We start from the raw sequence: 18,137 nt of genomic DNA, 5'->3' as shown, positions 1-18,137 counted from the left end.
AAACATATCATTGAATGTGCCCTGGGATGAGTGGATTCTACCACCACTTTTCTATTTGCAAACTATTGCAGAACTTTTGTTCTTAGAATAAGCCAGGGTATCTTTTATGCATTATTTAGCATGAATGCATAATTTTCTTTTTAAATCCATCTCTTTTGTTTTCTCTTTAGACTATGGTAATTTACATATACATTACTTAACCTCCCTTGATCGTTTTCATGATGCAAGTTAATACTGTAGAAGAAAAGGTTTTTCTAATTGGTAAGCGAAGTGTGCGTAAGTGGCAGATGGGGACTGGTGTTATTATCATATTGAACATCAAGGCCCTGCCAGCCTAAGGGCAGCCAGGTGTGTTCACCGTCCCTTTAAAAGCTCATCTCTGATCACTTTGCACCAAGTGCCCTATAAATACAAACATGGGACCCAAAGTCATATGGCAAGATTCAGTCATAAATGTCATCCATCTCATCTAAAATATTATTATATTATTTCATGTGCTTTGATCATCAAAGTGAAGACACAACATTTAAAAATTCTTGCAGAGCTTGAGCTGATGTATGCAAATTTCTGGTAGACCAAGGATGCCAGTTTGAGAATCACTGGTCTATAGCATATTGGGCAAATACCTGGTAACCAAGAAGCAGTTCCTTTGTTTTTCTCAGAAAAGATTGGTGACATTTCCGGGATGTCTGCTAACTTCTGTCTCTTCCTCAGCCTTGATCTGCTCTCTTTACAGGCAGTAAACTAATGCCTTCTTTGTTTCTACGTGAAAGGACTTTATATATAACTGTTTAGACCAGGAGCAGGTATAAAGCCTAACCACAGTTCAATTAAGTGAACAGAAGAATTTAAATATTTTGACATCAAATGAGAATTACCTTTTGACTTTCTTCCACTGCACTGTAAGCTCCTTGAAAATGGACTTTCTCTTACTCCCCATTGGATTCCCGTGTATGGTACCATGACTGGCACACAGTAGGCACACAGAAAATGTTCACTGAAAGAATGAATCAATATCAACATAAGAAAGTACTTAGTGGTGTGATGTACATCAGACGACATGTTCCAGTGTCTGGTTCCTGGAAGAATATGACCCATAGCTTGTCATTGTGATAAATTAGCTGGCCTGGTAGAAAACTGGTCTCAGCCTACCTCTCATATATTCTCACCTGAAAAATCAGACCAGTTGCCTTCACAGCCTGCTAGTTTACATCTGGAAAGTGATGAAAACTTTCCCAGTTGGCATACTTCCTCTGGTGCCTTTGTCCTTTCTTTTTCTCACCCTATCATCCTTGTGACTCAAGAAGCGATGATGTTTTTCTTATTCACAGGAAACTTACAAGCCGCAGTCCAGGGCCTGATATCTACCATCACTCAACTCCTTCTGTGTAGCCCCAGTTAAGGAAGGAGAGGAGAGTGCTCAGCCTGTTTGTTTTTTGTCTTGTTCTATTTGCCTGGATTCACTGTGTTGATAGACAAAAGAGATAAGCTGCATATTTGTGGGAGACAGCTTTTGATTCTTCAAGATCAAAGCATAGTGTTACTGACCCTTATAAGAGTAGTTCTTTGGTTAAGTTATTATTCATTTTTCTTCAAGATAACTTTTCTCTGATTTAGCTTTTATTAGCCAACATTTACATCTCTTATCAGAAAAACCATTCACCAGAATGGGCCTGGGTTTCCATCACGTGTTTCAGATGTATATGATTCCAACACTTGAGGGAAAATGTTCCGCCTGGTCAAGCCTTCACTGAAATAACCTTCAGCAGAGAGAGGCTGGCCTTCTGAGCACTCCTTTACGTACATGCCTGCCACTAATTTCTAATAGTCTTTTAAAAAAAAAAAAAAAAGTAGTTAGCTGATGGCAATAAAGTACAGAAATAAAAATTTGGCAATTACTAAAGATTAGCTGCTTCATCTATCATATAAAATGGATCTAGCCAGAAGAAATCAAGGACTGAACTCTGTTTGTCATACCTCGTAAGCTGTATGGCTAAGGGCAAATCCACTGACTTTTCTGTGCATTAGGGAATTTTTCATGTGAACACGAAACCTTGTCTTCCACCTCAGGGCCTTCAAGTCAGCAAGCAATCTTAAGAAAAAATCTTTGAAATTTGGAAATACAAAAATCAGTGGAACTTGGCCAGGCATGGTGGCTCATGTCTGTGATCCCAGCATTTGAGAGGTCAAGGCAGACAGATCACATGAGGCCAGGAGTTTGAGACCAGCATAGCGAACATGGAAAAACCCCATCTTCACCAAAAATACAAAAATTAGCTGGGCGTGGTGACGCATGCCTATAATCCCAGCTACTCAAATGTCTGAGGCAGGAGAATCGTTTGAACCCAGGAGGCAGAGGTTGCAATGAGCCAAGATCACATCACTGCACTCCAGCCTGGGTGACTGAGTAAGGCCCTGTCTCAAAACAAACAAAAAAATCGGTGGAACTTTGTGAAAATATCAAAGGGAAAAACAAGTTGCTTTGTAGATAAGAACTGAATCTAAATAAACACTTGTATCAGTGATTGGTGTTTTACTTTGTGGTACAGGAATCAGAATACATTGTCCATAGCACTCAGAGTAAAATTGCGTATTTGCATTATCCTCTATATTCCAATGAAATAGAATGATTTTCATACCATAGTTTGTGTTTTTATTTTTTTCTTCACCTTATAAAAGTTAATATGGTGTGCTTTAAAATAGCACGATGTAAATAAGGGAAGAAAGCAACTAGGAAAAAAATTATTACAGTTGTATTCATTTAACAGATTGAAAATAGTGACATGATGATGACTCATCAAACAAAAAGAAAAAAAAAACTGGTGTTATCACATTTATCTGTAACAAAATAGTGGTAGAAATAACTCACCTTGTTGTGTTTGACATATATAGGTATATGTACGTTTGTAGAGGTATGCACACAATCTATTTCACCAACTGTTGTAGCAAAGTATTTCAGTGTTTATTTAAAAAAGGCATATGCTTTTATACTGAATATATAATGCATAGATACTATCTGCTTCCAATTAGGAATGAGCTCATCACATGTAACTTAACAGTATGGCCTCAGGAAAATAGATGACTCTCCCAACACAATCCTTTTTTGGAACAGCAGGGGATCAGCCTAAGACTATCGCTAAGATTCAGGCCCACAGTCAGCTTTAACTCAAAGCAGACACTGATTTTATTGGTTGAATGGTATACTATTTATAGTAGTAGTTGGGCAGCAAAATGAGGAAGCCAGTGAAAGAATCTTTTTCCCCACAACTTTAGAACTGGGAGGTGTTGATGCTTACAGGATACCCCGGTTGAAGGCAAAGACCATGTCTCTCTTGGATGTGTATTCCTAGGGTATCACACAGTAGCTGCCACATAATAGGTACCAAAAAACGTCATGACTATTATAAAAAATGCTCTTTACTACTGAGTTATAGCCTAAAGGTCTACCATATACATTTTGTGCTATTTCTTTTCTTGAATAGGGAGAAGATCCAATTTATCCGAACTGAAGGGACTCCAGGATTGGTGCGCCTTTCAAGCGATGCAGACCTCGTTATGTTGCTGAGGTACGTACATAACACTCACTCTTGAAGCAGACGGTCTCCTGTCATCAGATATCATGGAATATTGGGGAAAATAATATGCCAATATTCTTAAATTATTCTTATTCTGTAGACTTGTGGAAATACGTTGAAGATTTAGGGCACTGATTGAGTGATCATTCACTTCAGGTTGCATTTGTTACACTGATATCTGTTTAATTTTCTTTTTACCCTGCTTGCAAGGGAGATGGTACTGGAAAAGGGAAAGGTTGTAATGAATAGAATCTGCCACTCACAGAATGGAACAGAAGGGTATCTGAATAAACCATCTACCGTTTACCCCTCAGTGTTTACCCCTTCTGTTTATATATTCTTTCAAATGTTTTTCTCAAAATATGTTTTGTCCCCTTTTGCTGACTCAAGACATTATTTATTTACCTTGTGGTTTTGAGAGTGTACGTTTGGGAAATCATATCAGAAAGTTGACATTTGGTCCATACTACTCACTGCCAACTTGATAGCCCTTCATAAAACTGACCAATTGTTTTTTGTTTTTTTGTTTTTTCACCCCCCGATGGTTCAGCTTTGGTTTTAAATTTTAGAGTAGTTTAGAAAGGAAACTGGCAAGTTTTCAAAAGACGTTCTCATGTTTTTGTATTATCCCTCAAACGTAGGCAAGCCAAAGTAAAATAATGCTTTGCTCTACCCAGTGGTTGGGATGCTCATCCCTGTAACCTCCACAGAATTAAAGGGAACGTCATACTGAGCCTTTCAGGCAAGGTTCTGTTTATCCCTGAGTGCTAATAACCTCATTCAAGTATTCATGATTATCTTGACCCTGACCATTTCTAATTCGCCATTCCATAGTTGCCCTATTTGTTGCCGTATTTCTGACTGCCCATGTGATTGTTGTCAGAAAGTTACTTTTTTTTTTCTTTTTTTGTGAGGCGGAGTCTCGCTCTGTTGCCCGGGCTGGAGTGCAGTGGCCCAATCTCAGCTCACTGCAAGCTCCACCTCCCGGGTCCACACCATTCTCCTGCCTCAGCCTCCTAAGTAGCTGGAACTACAGGCGCCCACCACCACGCCCGGCTAATTTTCTGTATTTTTAGTAGAGATGGGATTTCACCGTGTTAGCCAGGATGGTCTCCATCTCCTGACCTTGTCATCCGCCTGCCTCAGCCTCCCAGAGTGCTGGGAGTACAGGCATGAGCCACGTTATTTTTCTTTATGTGTAGTCAAAGCATAATTCAAAGGGATGTAGTCACTTTCTATAATACTTCACTTCCATTGACTCTGAATAGGACCTATGGTGGGGGTAGCTTCTCAACCTAGTGGGTGGCCTCTCTCCTGTGGTATTGAGCCAGTTCTGAAAGCTGCATATAGTATGCTAGGTGGTCAGGAAGACTACTGGTCAATTAATATTAGAGTGTGATGTTTCTATCATGGTTTGGTTGGTGATAAAATAGTTTAACTTTCTGTTAACAGAATTCTGGCCAGGATATGCTCTTTTTCTTCGTTATAGAAAGCTAAGGTTTTTTTCTTTTAAACTAAGAATTCTGCTTTTGGAATTAGTAAAAAAAGAAGTCATAATTATCACTCACCTATCCATAGTTAAATTACATTTAGATGGTATAGTCTTAAATTTATTATACTATAGCTTAGAATATTTGTATTTTGATAACACAACAGTTTGCATGAGTTTCTATGTGTTGTGTAGTAGAATTCAAATGTATTTGAATTCAAATAATTCAGAACTCATTCATACATAAAGAGCAAGGCTGCATTTTCTCCTCTTTGGGAAAATAAGCAGGTTCTCTAAAGCTAATGGGCCTTTGGAGAAGTGTGAGAAATTTTCTTACATATAATAGTTCTATAATTATTGCATACAAATGATGTCATTAAATTCTAGACTTTTCATGTGGGTGATCACATGTGTTTATTATTTTAATAATAGTAAACAACACAATGTATTATATGGACATACTTAAGTAATGTAATTAGTGATTATTGAAAAATTTGGGGTTTTATTCATGTCCTCAATTTTTTATTTATTTATTTATTTATTTAATTTATTTATTTTTTGAGATGGAGTCTCACTCTGTTGCCCAGGCTGGAGTGCAGTGGTGAGATCTCATCTCACTGCAACCTCCACCTCCTGAGTTCAAGCAATTCTCCTGCCTCTGCCTCTCGAGTAGCTAGGACTACAGGTGCATTGCACCACGCCTGGCTAATTTTTTGTATTTTAATAGAGATGGGGTTTCATCGTGTTGCCCAGGCTGGTCACAAACTCCTGAGCTCGGGCAATCCACCTGCCTCAACCTCCCAAAGTGTTAGGATTACAGATGTGAGCTACAGCACCCAGCCCTTTATTTTTTATTTTACTTTGAAATTGGAACGATTTGAATTAGTGACTACAAACTTCAGTCAGCATACTTGTCACTTACATAATGGAAGCCTTTGTATCTATTTTAATGTTTTGTCTAATTTCTTAAAAGGGAAAATCACTCCTGGTACAAATTGACTTGATTATCAGTAAGTTGCAATGTACAGATAGTATTGCTCTAGGACATTATTCAGTTCAAAATAAACCCATGTAAAGTTATTTTCCACTAAGGTTATTTTAAAATCCAATAATTTTTAAATGACCTTGTTGAATTTGTTATTGATTTTTCTATTTCATGTATCTTTTCACTAATTCAATTCATGTAAAAAAATATACCTCTATCAGAGCTCATATAAGAAATGATTGATAAATTTGGCTACATAAATATTTTTAAATGGATATAATGAAAGATACCACATATAAAGGCATAGAGAAAGAAAATCAGCTGGAAGAATAGGTTTATAACACGTAAAAAAAAACAGATCAGCCGGTCGCAGTGGCTCATGCCTGTAATCCCAGCACTTTGGGAGGCTGAGGCAGGTGGATCATGATGAGGTCAGGAGATCGAGACCACTCTGGCTAACTTGGTGAAACCCCATCTCTACTTAAAAAAAAAAAATATATATATATATATTGTAGCTGAGCATGGTGGCTCACACCTGTAGTCCCAGCTACTTGAGAGGCTGAGGCAGGAGAATCACTTGAACCCAGGACGTGGAGGTTGCAGTGAGCCAACATCACGCCACTGTGCTCCAGCATTGCAACAGAGCTAGACTCTGTCTCGGAAAAAAAAAAAAGAAAGAAAGAAAGAAAAGAAAGAAAACCAGATTGTGGATACATAAAGAAGGCCTTTAAAAGAAGAGAACCCAATAGAAAAATGGATAAAGGATATGAAAAGGCATAGAAATGGAAGTGTGAATAGCCAATAAACCCATGGAAAGATGCTAGTAATTATAAGTGTAGTTTCAAATAATGAGATACCATTTCACACTATTAGATTTGTAAAAGTCCAAAAGTCTGAAATACCTAACGATACATAAGAGCTCTTGTCTGGCTGGGCTTAGTGGCATTGCAGTTTCTACAGACTTGTTGGAGTACAAATTGACGCTGTCTTGTACAGCTGAATAGAGCTCAGGTCTCTGGTAACTCTCCTTTAGGAGAATATCATAAACAGACATTTCAATATGGAGAAGAAAGAAGACAATTAAATGGTCTAAGATCCAAATCCTCACGTTTGAAAAATAGTAGCCAGGGTAAACAAGGGAGCTAATTATTTTGTGATTGTAGTTATTTAGGAGGAGTTTTGTTTTATTTTGCTTTTAATTATCCAGTTAAATCCTAAGCCCTTCGAAGGCTGAGACCCTATTGTTTATTTATTGGAATGAGGATATATAACATACTTTGTGTATTTATGATGAGTTCTCAATAAACATTTTCTATTTTGTGTTGGAATCCTGTTTCCAAATCTGAAAACCCAGGTATGATTTTCAAACAAACATGTACACTCAAACTTATATATTGAAATAGTAAAATAAAATCACGTTGTCCAAAGTTGGTAGGAACACAGTCAAATAGCCGCAGGGTTCACAAAAAGTACCACAGCCAGCCATTTTGTCCCAAGAATTACCTGCAAGAGAAAGGGGGTAGGTGCTCTCTTTGGGATGTAAACCGGATCTTGGATGGAATATTCTACCCTGTTGGGATTTAGGCTTTTCAGCACTACTTTGGCTGAAGGACCCATTTTGCTTCTTGTCTTTCCCCAGCTTATTTGAAGAAGAGATAATGTCATATGTGCCTCCACATGCCTTACTCTACCCCAGCTACTGTCAGTCCCCACGTGGCTCTCCCGTGTCATCTCCTCAGAACTCACCAGGTGAGTCCACCTGCTGCTCGCAGTGAATTCTCTGAGGAGTGAACCTTCAAGCCAGACGTTCTCTCCTCCCTAAAGACAGGACAGGAAGGGAACACTTCAGGTACATCTTTGGTGTTAGCATAGATACATGTGTGTATTTCCTGTCTCTTAAGAGTGGCTTATTTCCATAAGGATTCATTTTGACAAAGAGATAATGAATAGGAGGATTAGTGGTATGACATACTCAGATATAGAATTTACTTTTCATGATGTTATGTCATACAATATCAGGACACAAAATATTAGGTTGCTTTTTGACTTTAGAAAGTTCTAGCGAAGAGAACTTTTTTGATATACAATGAAGATAAAGTCTCCACTCTCAAGAAATAATATGGAATTGAAATTATTCAGTTTAATAGACTTGGACATTCTTTCCTACAGTATTCATTAATTGCATTAGATAGAACAGAGATGGATTGGCAAATAGAACATGTTGATAGGTAAACTGAAATGTGTACATTCAATCTCTTTTTGAAAGAGATAGGCATGAATGAGTGAGTGAGTAGGTGGATGAGCAAATGGTAGAAAATGCAGCTTAGCAAATAAGCTTTGAAAATGAAGGCAGTCATGATGTTGACAGAATATCAGCTGTATATAGGTCCTTATTATAGGCAATGCATTGTTCACACTTTAACAGCTATCAGAATTGAAAACAATTTCAGTAGAAATGCAAACTCCGTATGTGTCACTAAGCTGCTGTATGTTCTTTGGTATATATAACATGTGTTTTCACATACTGCAATGATAATGAAGCTGCAGCCTGATTGGATACTGCAAACAGGAAAAGATCTATTAATTTGTTCATTTAACACAGATTTATGGAGCATCCAACTATGATCCAAGCACTGAATTAGACTCTAGGACTACAGAGATGAATAATACAGTTTCTTCCTTTGAAGAATTCATGGTGTGGCAGTGAGTCAACAAATGACTCTGTGAAGCTCTGTAGTTAGTCCTGTAATGAAGAAATGTATGAGAACACAGCTGTGGGAGCAATTATTCTTTCAGGGCTGGGGATGGGGTATTTGAGGAAGTATGAAGTGTAGCCTTGAAGGATGATGAATAGGAGTTTACCAGGTGGACCAAAGAAAGAAGGGCATTCTAGTGAAGAGGGTAATGTGTTGGGCCATTCTTGTGTAAGTATAAAGAAAACCTGAGGCTGGGTAATTTATAAAGAAAAGAGGTTTCATTGGCTTATGGTTTTGCAGACTGTGCAAGTATGGTGCCAGCATTTGCTTGACTTCTGTTGAGGGCCTTAGGAAACTTCCACTCATGTCAGAAGGTGATGGAGAGCCAGCATGTCACATGGTGAGAGTGGGAGCCAGAGAGAGCAGCGAGGAGGTATCGCACACCTTTAAACAATCAGATCTCCTGTGAGGTCACTCATCACCAAGGGAGTGGTGCTAAGCCATTCATGAGGAATCTGCCCTTATGATCCAAACACCCCCTACAAGGCCCTACTTCTGACACTGGGGATTATGTTTAAACATGAGATTTAGAGGGAACAAACATCCAAAAAAACCATATCAGGTAGCATAAGCTAAGCCATAGAAGCATGCAAGTAGTGTAGGAAATAGATACACGTGTAGTTAATAGATACAAGGGAAGGGAAGTTCTCAAAGCTCAGTTTGGAAAGGTAGGCTAGGGCTGGTTGGTCATTGAGGCATCATCATTATTATTATCATTATTATTATTATCTTGAATCAGAGTCTCACTTCTTCGCCCAGGCTGGAGTGCAGTGGCGTGATCTTGGTTCACTGCAACCTCCGCCTCCCAGGTTCAAGCAATTCTCCTGCCTCAGCCTCCCCAGTAGCTGGGATTACAAACACGTGCCACCATGCCCATCAAATTTTTGTATTTTTAATAGAGACTGGATTTCACCATGTTGGCCAGGCCGGTCTCAAACTCCTGACTTCAAGTGATCTGCCCACCTCGGCCTCCCAAAGTGTGTGAGCCACCATATCCAGCCAACCTTATTCTATAGTCCATGTGAAGCCACTGAAAATGTATAAGCAGAGGAATACAAATAATATCCTGTTTTTCAAAGATCAGTCAGTCTGGTGGCAATTGGGAGGATAAATTAGAAAATGAGAGACTGGAGACAGATTCTCAGAGAGACTGTTTCATTAGCCAGAGTAACATGATGAAAGACTGGCCTAGGCAGTGGAGATGGAGACCAGGGAACGAATTGAAGGGATATGTAGGATGCAGAGACATCAGGACTTTGAGTAGAGGTAGGGAAGAGTCAAGGAAGATTCAAAGGCCTTCACTACGTAGGCTACCAGGCAGATGGTAGCACCCTCTGCCAAGAAGGCGAAATGGTTAGACTCAAATGGGAAGATTGAATGAGTTTGGTGTTGGATAAGTTTTATTGAGAAATCTTTGGGCCGTCAATGGCAGATTCCCAAAGACAGCTGGAAATGGCAGCCATGTCGCACAGGGGAGGTTGAAAACAAGGAGTTCAGTGTACTGGTGGCAACTGAAACCTAGAGTATAGATTAGAGCAATTGGGGAGAAAGTCATTGAAAAGGAGAGGAAATAGTGGGTGATGATATGAGAAACTTCAATATTTAAGGGATGAGCTGAGACAGAGAAGCAAGTGAAAGAAAGAGAGCCAACAGATGTTGAATAGAGTTAGGAAAGTCTTTTCAAGGGAGCCAGGTTTCACAGAGGAGTGGTCAGTAGAGCCATATGCTCAAAGGGCTCAGGAAGTCCCAGCTACTCATGGGGGCTGAGGTGGGAGGGTTGCTTGGGCTCAGAAGGTCGAGGCTGCGGTGAGCCATGATCATGCCACTGCACTCCAGCCTGGGCAACAGAGTGAGACCCTGTCTCAAAAGGGGGGTGGGGCATCTGAAAAGGATGAGATCTGAAAAGAGGCCTCATTTCGATTTGAAAATCATGATGTTATAAATGGTCTTTGCCAAAGAGATTCTGTGAGGTAATAGGTTATAAACCGGATCTTGATTGGTGACAGATGATACAGGATCTGAAGCAGAAGTCAAATGCTCTTTTCATGAAATCTGGAGGTGAAAAGAAAGCAAAATAGAACAGTAGTTAGGAGAAGAGAGAGGGAAGGGATTTTAGGTTGGGAAGTTGAGCATACGTGTGCAGAGGACACAGGACGTGAGTGGAAGGAAAGTGGTTTGTGGAATAAGGCAGGCTCGTGGACAGCATGACACTGAAGGCAGAAACACAGGCCAACTTTGAAACAAAATAGGGATACCTGTTTTGATGGCACAGGTTGAAAGGAAATGTATGACACTACAGGTAGGTTTAAAGGTTTAGGGGAAAACTTCATGAAATTCCCAACTGGCCTCATTCTTTTACCAGCTATCTGACTTTGGGCAGGGTACCTCCTTCCCTGAGCCTGGATTTCTTTTTCTGTAAAATAGGGATAATAATAATTACCTCACCTCTCATGATTATTTTTGGAGAACACTTTGGTTGGTGCTTGGAACATAACAAGTAGCCAATAAAGGTTAATGTGTTTTCTTTCTTTTTTTCTGGAAATTTGATTCTGAGAAGTATAGGTTGTTCACATTTGAACCATTAATTACTGGAACAAACAGACGCTGATTTGCAGAGCTGTCTGCTTAGATACTTAATCATTCAGAGTGGTCTTTGTCTTAGTAAGAGCCTATGCTGGGGTTTAAAGTGGACCATCCCTTTACCTATGTTTTATGGTTAAAGATGTGAAGCCATGTGGATTGTTGCTTGTGCCAGTCAAGGCTGTCCTTTTCCAGGCCTTTTGTGTGGGCTGTCTTCACTGAAGAAAAGGTAGATCGCCAGATGCTGCCCCTTCCATGCCCTTTAAAGGCATGCATTGAAGACTGTACACATTCTTCAAGACTGTATGAGCGTTCTAAATGTGGCTAAGTTTACTTCCTCATTTAGCATCGCAAATGCACATGAGTAATCCTTGGTGACAATCAAATCCATTCTAGAAACTTACATTTAAAGTTAAACATTTTCCAAAGACATGTGTAACCCAAATATATCTAAATTGCTAGCAGTGTTTGTGGTGGTTTTAATTTTCAGGAAGAATCATCTCCATATTTTTGGCCTACTCTGTTTCAGTGGGCTTTGTTTGATCTTGAAACTGGGTTGTACGGCCTGATATCAATGGAAGTCACTATAACAAATTCCACATGATACCAGGGCAGGCCTACCTAACCTCATTTCCCCTCTGGAGGCATCTTCTGTTTCTTTGAATAAAATAGCTTCTCCTTCTACCAGTATTCCTGAAGGTTTTGTGAAAGCAACATTTCAAACAGATTTTTTGAAGTGGTCTGATCCTCCTCGTGACTATAATTTCACCCCTTTTAGTGGTATGAGAATAATATTGTGAAAATTATGACAGTAATAAATTTTAATGATCTTCATTGAGAATTCCTAGGAAACTGGTAAACTTTCCACACTTTTCCTCATTCCAAGCACATTGACATGTATTTTCAAGTGCAGAAGAGAGAGGGGCTTTGGAAACTTTGACTCACTGCTTTTTGCAGCTGTTAGAGTGCTCACCAAAATTTGTCAAAATTTTGGAATGTGAAGGTTTGTTTTTCTAGGACCATTATAATGCCAATCCCAACCTCAGTGATGCCAGAAGGAAAAGATCTTTCCAAACACCATGTGGCTTATTATGCCAAATATGGGACCCAGAAGTTTATATAAGCTGCACATTTCTAGGAAATTAAATGCAGTAATACCTAATTTATCTGATATTATTGGAGATGTGCTCTCTTATGTGGATTTTCCAGGTAACCAAAGCTATGATTTTAACTGTATGAGAAGTTGTTTAACCCACTATTTACTGAAACTCTTTCATAAATGGATTATATTTCTCTTTACTTTCCTATACACAGCACATTGAGGATATTTCATGGTTTGGGGGAATCATTGTGCCCATGAATCATGATGCAGAGCTCTTGTTACTTGACTAGAGCTGGACTCCCTGGAAACTAGCACCAGCAGAAAGTCACCCTCAACAGAAGTAAAACACTCAGAGAGCACAGAAGAGCCTTGCGGGTCTTTACTAAAGGTTGTCTTGAGGGGATGGGTTGTGAGAGGGAATTATTTCTCCCAACACATTGTGTACCCTTAATGATCTTCGTTTTCTCTCTCCCACCACAAAGACTTAGCATTTTACCAGCTGTTTATGTCATCTTCTCCTCTTTTCACAATTCCTCTTCTCTGCTCATTCTCTCCTTTTTTCCTTCCTCCCTCTATATTCCTCTCTGTCTCTCTCTCTCTCTCTCTCTGTCTCTCTCTCTCTCTCTCTCTGTCTCTCTCTCGTCTGTCCTCTTCCTTTCCCCACCTTTCCTACAGTCCCTGAAATAGCTTTAGACCTGTTTTTAGAAAAGGTGTTTGATCCCTTCCCTTGACTCAGCCCTACAAAGATGATGTAGGAACCAAATTGCACAAATGAAGGATGCTCCCTGGGTGGTTAGGGATGGGGAAGTTGTGATCCCAGAGACCAGAAGAAAGCCCCAGACACTGTCTCTTTCATAATATAGAGACTTAACTTTTTGTTGTTGTTAGTCTCCCTTGTCCTCACCCATAGAGCTGTCAGAGGGTGCCTGCTATTGGCAGACCCTTTACATTTCCCTTTAATAAATCACTTCCCTGCCAAGATCTCTGTCAAGGTTTGAGAAGTCAGAGCATTAAGTTATTTTCAATAAATGGTATGTACATGAGCATCAGCAAGCTCCAAGAAATGACCTGAGGGCCTTTTACTACTCAGAGAATAAAGCAAAAATGCCAGGTCTTCAGTGCTTGTGCTTTGTGCCAGGGATTTGGACGTGTTTTTTCTTAAGTTCCAGTGTTGAGCTATGTTCCAGAAGATGGAGCCTTCCAGAAATTATTGTAGTGCTTGATGTTTTGTTTTCATTCACTCACAGGGCATTTGTTTTAAATGTCATAGGGATTTTTTGAAAGTGAAGCAGGAAAGAGGTAAGCTTCTGAGCTGTCCCAGGACAGCATGGAGCCATGCTGGATCAGGCTAAGATCCAGCCCCTGTCCAATGTGGAGAACCAGTGCTAGTCATCAGAACGATGCAGGTTCTGGGTCACACACCCAGAATCAAAAAAGACTGAGACTGCCCGGGAGTTGGATGCCAAGCTATTTCTAGTGTCTTCTGAAATATTTTGTCAGATAGAATTCTTTAGTTTGTATATGATTATGCAATTTTGTAACAGTATATGAAAATAGGGTAATACAATATAGAAGTTTTTTTAGACCTGCCTGCAATGACAAAGCAAAAACTCCCCAGTGTCTGTTACTGAAATTTTTTCCTGCACAGTATTAGTAAAATGCTGACTCTCCATGAAGTCAGCCCTTCATTTGATCACTTTCTAGATATAACTATGGATCTTTTGTATCTGATTTTCTTTACGACCATAAAGACCATGAAATTCCTCTGTCTTATAAAGTATTATAACCTAGAACTTCACTTACAGTTGTAGTTCCCATACAATTTTATTATCTCAATCTTCCAAGAACATTTTGTATTTCCAAAGTAGAAGTAACATCCTTCCTGCTCTGGAATTTCTTGGCAATTATACCTCACTTTTATTAAGAATTTGACAAAGGCCAACAGCATAATTTACTGTAATTTTATTTATTTATTTATTTTGAGACGGAGTCTCGTTCTGTTGCCAGGCTAGAGTGCAGTTGTGCAATGTCAGCTCGCTGCAACCTCTGCCTCCCGGGTTCAAGTGATTCTCCTGCCTCAGCCTCCCAAGTAGCTGGGACTACAAGCACATCCAGCTAATTTTTGTATTTTTAGTAGAGACGGAGTTTCACCACGTTGGCCAGGATGGTCTCGATCTCCTCACCTCGTGATCTGCCCACCTCGGCCTCCCAAAGTGCTGGGATTACAGGCGTGAGCCACTGTGCCTGGCCAATTTACTGTAATTTTAAAATGAAGTAATGTGTAAATGACTTTTTTCATAATGGAACTATGAGCAAAAGAATTTTTGCATTTAACAATTGTTGTCTCAGAGTTTTTATAATTAAATCCCTTTACCTAGAGTATAAACAGAATCAGAGCTAATTTTTATTGTGTCTGTATTGATATTGATGGAATGCGTTATGGCATTTCCCACATCCTTTTAAGCATCTCAAATTATACAGGAGTAGTTACTGTCTGTGCTGTTTTTCAAAGTAATCAGCTCTTAAAAAAGCATGTTTCTTGGCCAGGCACAGTGGCTCACGCCTGTAATCCCAGCACTTTGGGAGGCCATGGCGGGTAGATCACGAGGTCAGGAGATGGAGATCATCCTGGCTAACACGGTGAAACCCCGTCTCTGTTAAAAAAATACAAAAAATTAGCCGGGCGTGGTGGCGGGCGCCAGTAGTCCCAGCCACTCTGGAGGCTGAGGCAGGAGAATGGCGTGAACCCGGGAGGTGGAGTTTGCAGTGAGCCGAGATCGCGCCACTGCACTCCAGCCTGGGCGACAGAGCGAGACTCCGTCTAAAAAAAAAAAAAAAAAATGTTTGTTTTGTGTCTTAAAAGATTTTCATTCAGTTCTTTGTCCTTCATTTTTATCTTTCTTGTCAATGATTTTGCTCTTGAAAGTTGATTCATTACAGCTGCGTTCTGCACTGTCTGGGTTTTCTAGTCTGCAGTTTCTCAGACTGGAGCACTGACACCGTGACTGTGCCGCCCCTGAGTGGACTTGAACTGCACTGTCCTATTCCTCATCCATCTAGGACAGCAGCCTTGTGTTCATGCAGATAATGTTCCTTTGTATTGCAAATGATGCCTTTTGGTACACAGGAAACGTTTGCCCTGTGTTAGTCCTTGGATGCTGCCCATGTGTTTCATTGGTGATGTTTGACCTTCCAATGAGGGAATAGTGGTTCTCAGCCATAGCTACACGTTGGAATCATCTGGACAGCTGTGTTTAACACTCATGCCTGGGTCCCACCCCACATTCTGGGTCTTTACACATTTTGATGTAATGCATCTTGGGTGTGGCCTGGACATTGGAATTTTTAAAAGCTTCCTAAGGGATTCTAATGTGCAGTCAAGATTGAGAACCCCTGCCTAGAAGTCTCCTCTGCCTCCCAGATCTTTAAAGTCAAGCTTATTTGCTTGCTTTCTGACATAACTCAGCTCTTTGCCTAACTATACAAACAGATCTCCAGACAGACTGTTGGTCAATAGCCAGTTTTGTACAGATTCATTACTAAAATCTCAACTCATTTCCCCATCTTTAGTATTCACCTCTATGCAGATAACAACAGCTAATACCTATGTGGGATCTCTTATGCAACAGTCACTGCATAAAGTGCCATAAACACACTAACTCAGCTCATCCACACGTGTGGCCCTGAGCTCTCACCCCAATTCCAGCCCAGTATTTTTCAGTCTCTAGGGCATTTGGTCAGCTGTCATATCCAAGTCAACATGTATAAAGTTTCACGTGCCCTTGTCCACCTGCATCACTTCCCACACTCTTCATAGCATCAGGTAGGTAGATCTGGCTCAAATCCCAAATCTACTGTCACTGGAATATGACTTGGACAAGAAACTGCACCTTCATTTTCCTTAGTTGCAAAGTGGTGTATGACGGTCCTAGTAATACCTGCTTCGTAGACTTGTGAGGATTTCTCAAGATCCCCCGTGTAATGTGCATCACCTGTAATGTATAGCAGGTGCTTAACAAGTAATACGTGTTGTTATTGTGTAAATATACTTTATATTATCATCATGCTTCCCATTCTTCTTCCTTGGTTATTTACTCTTTTCCCAGTGCATATTTCACATTGTAGATGTTTCTCTGAGTCACCCACTCCAGTCTAGTCCTTATCCCCTTAGGCTTCAATTACTGCAACAACTCCTAACTGGGGCTCTTTCCTCTTACCCACCGTTAATTTACTCAACACACTCTGAAAATAATTTCTTAAATAAAACACCACTTGTATGTTATTCTTCTGCTCAAGAACCTGTAAAGGCACTGTTCAGTTCATCATGCCCAAACTCCTCTGCTAGGTTTTAAAAATTCTTGTCATAATTTGGCTCCAACCCTTCTGATCAATTTCATTTCCCATGTACTCCCAGCACTCCTCCTCCACTCTAGGCTAGCTTGGTTCTCTCGGTGTTTTCTGAACACACATGCAGTGCTCATGCCAGCTCTTGCTGCTCTATTCCAGTATAGAATATAAATTCTTCTTTTGCAAGGTGTGGTTCCAATTAAGCTTCCTCCCTAAGGCCTTTTCCACTTTGATCTCTACTTATACGCACTTCTTTTTTCTAACATTACTATTACTTTTGTATAACACTAATCTTAACAAATGCTTGCGGGGGTCGGGGGACAGGCAGCCGTGTCATTGAGTGACTGCCGCAGAGTGGTGAGAGCATGCCTCGTCTAACAGAGTAGCTGCAGCTGCCCGCTGGATCCCCAAGGAAATGCAAGCCAGTCGTTACAAGATTTCCCAAATAATTTTCAAGAGAATAATCTGGAATTTTTTAATTTGAAATTTAATTTGTAAATGTTGGCAATTAATTTAAAATCTTCAAAAAAGATTATGGGGCAAACAACGGGTATCTATATAACTAGGTATAGCCCCAGGGGTATAGCTTTGCTCCCTCTGCTTTCTAGTCTATATACCACCTAGTTCAGGACTTAATTATTCTCTAATTTTTGACATTTTATTTCTATTTCCCCACTCCACTCCAGCAACCCCACCTTATTCATTTTGGACATCCATTGGTGAACCTAACACAGTATTCACTATGAATAACAACTATTTAGTTCACTCATTTGTTAAAGAAATTTTTAATGAACTTACATGGTATGTAATGAACAAGACTTCCCAGCTTTTGTTTTCTGGTTTCTTTCATCGGTTGGGAAATATTTAGTGGAAATATCCAGTGTTTTTGTCATGGCTCTGTGTCTGATTTCCATATTCATCATCAGTTTTCTATCCCAGCCTGCTGCTTAGTCACCCAGTGACACAAAACCAGATTTTTCTATGGAAAGAGGAATAATTGGCTGGGTGTGGTGGCTCATGCCTGTAATCCCAGCACTTTGGGAGGCCGAGGTGGGTGGATCACCTGAGGTCGGGAGTTCGAGACCAGCCTGACCAACACGGTGAAACCACGTCCCTACTAAAAATACGAAATTAGGTGGGCATGGTGGCGCAAGACTGTAGTCCCAGCTACTCAGGAGGCTGAGGCAGGAGAATCGCTTGAACCCAGGAGACGGAGGTTGGGTTAGCCAAGATCACGCCATTGCACTCCAGCCTGGGCAACAAGAGCAAAACTCCGTGTCAAAAAAGAAAAAGAAAAGAAGGA

General features: G+C 40.1%; 1 protein-coding gene across 4 annotated transcripts in view; it reads left to right on the top strand.

Annotated features, from left to right (window-relative positions):
* The window catches only part of HECW2 (HECT, C2 and WW domain containing E3 ubiquitin protein ligase 2), a 388,630-nt gene that overhangs the window by 325,617 nt on the left and 44,876 nt on the right, over window positions 1–18,137 (top strand). For all 4 annotated transcript variants that reach the window (XM_045367419.2, XM_015432516.3, XM_015432517.3 and 1 more), the window contains 2 exons: window positions 3,483–3,566; window positions 7,689–7,798. In XM_045367419.2, coding sequence (XP_045223354.1) covers window positions 3,483–3,566; window positions 7,689–7,798 — 194 coding nt within the window. The remainder of the gene's footprint in view (window positions 1–3,482; window positions 3,567–7,688; window positions 7,799–18,137) is intronic.

The sequence above is a fragment of the Macaca fascicularis genome, chromosome 12 (assembly GCF_037993035.2).
Source record: "Macaca fascicularis isolate 582-1 chromosome 12, T2T-MFA8v1.1".
Classification (NCBI taxonomy): domain Eukaryota; kingdom Metazoa; phylum Chordata; class Mammalia; order Primates; family Cercopithecidae; genus Macaca; species Macaca fascicularis.
The sequence above is the reverse complement of the archived record's forward strand: the minus strand, read 5'-3'. Positions and strand labels throughout refer to the sequence as shown.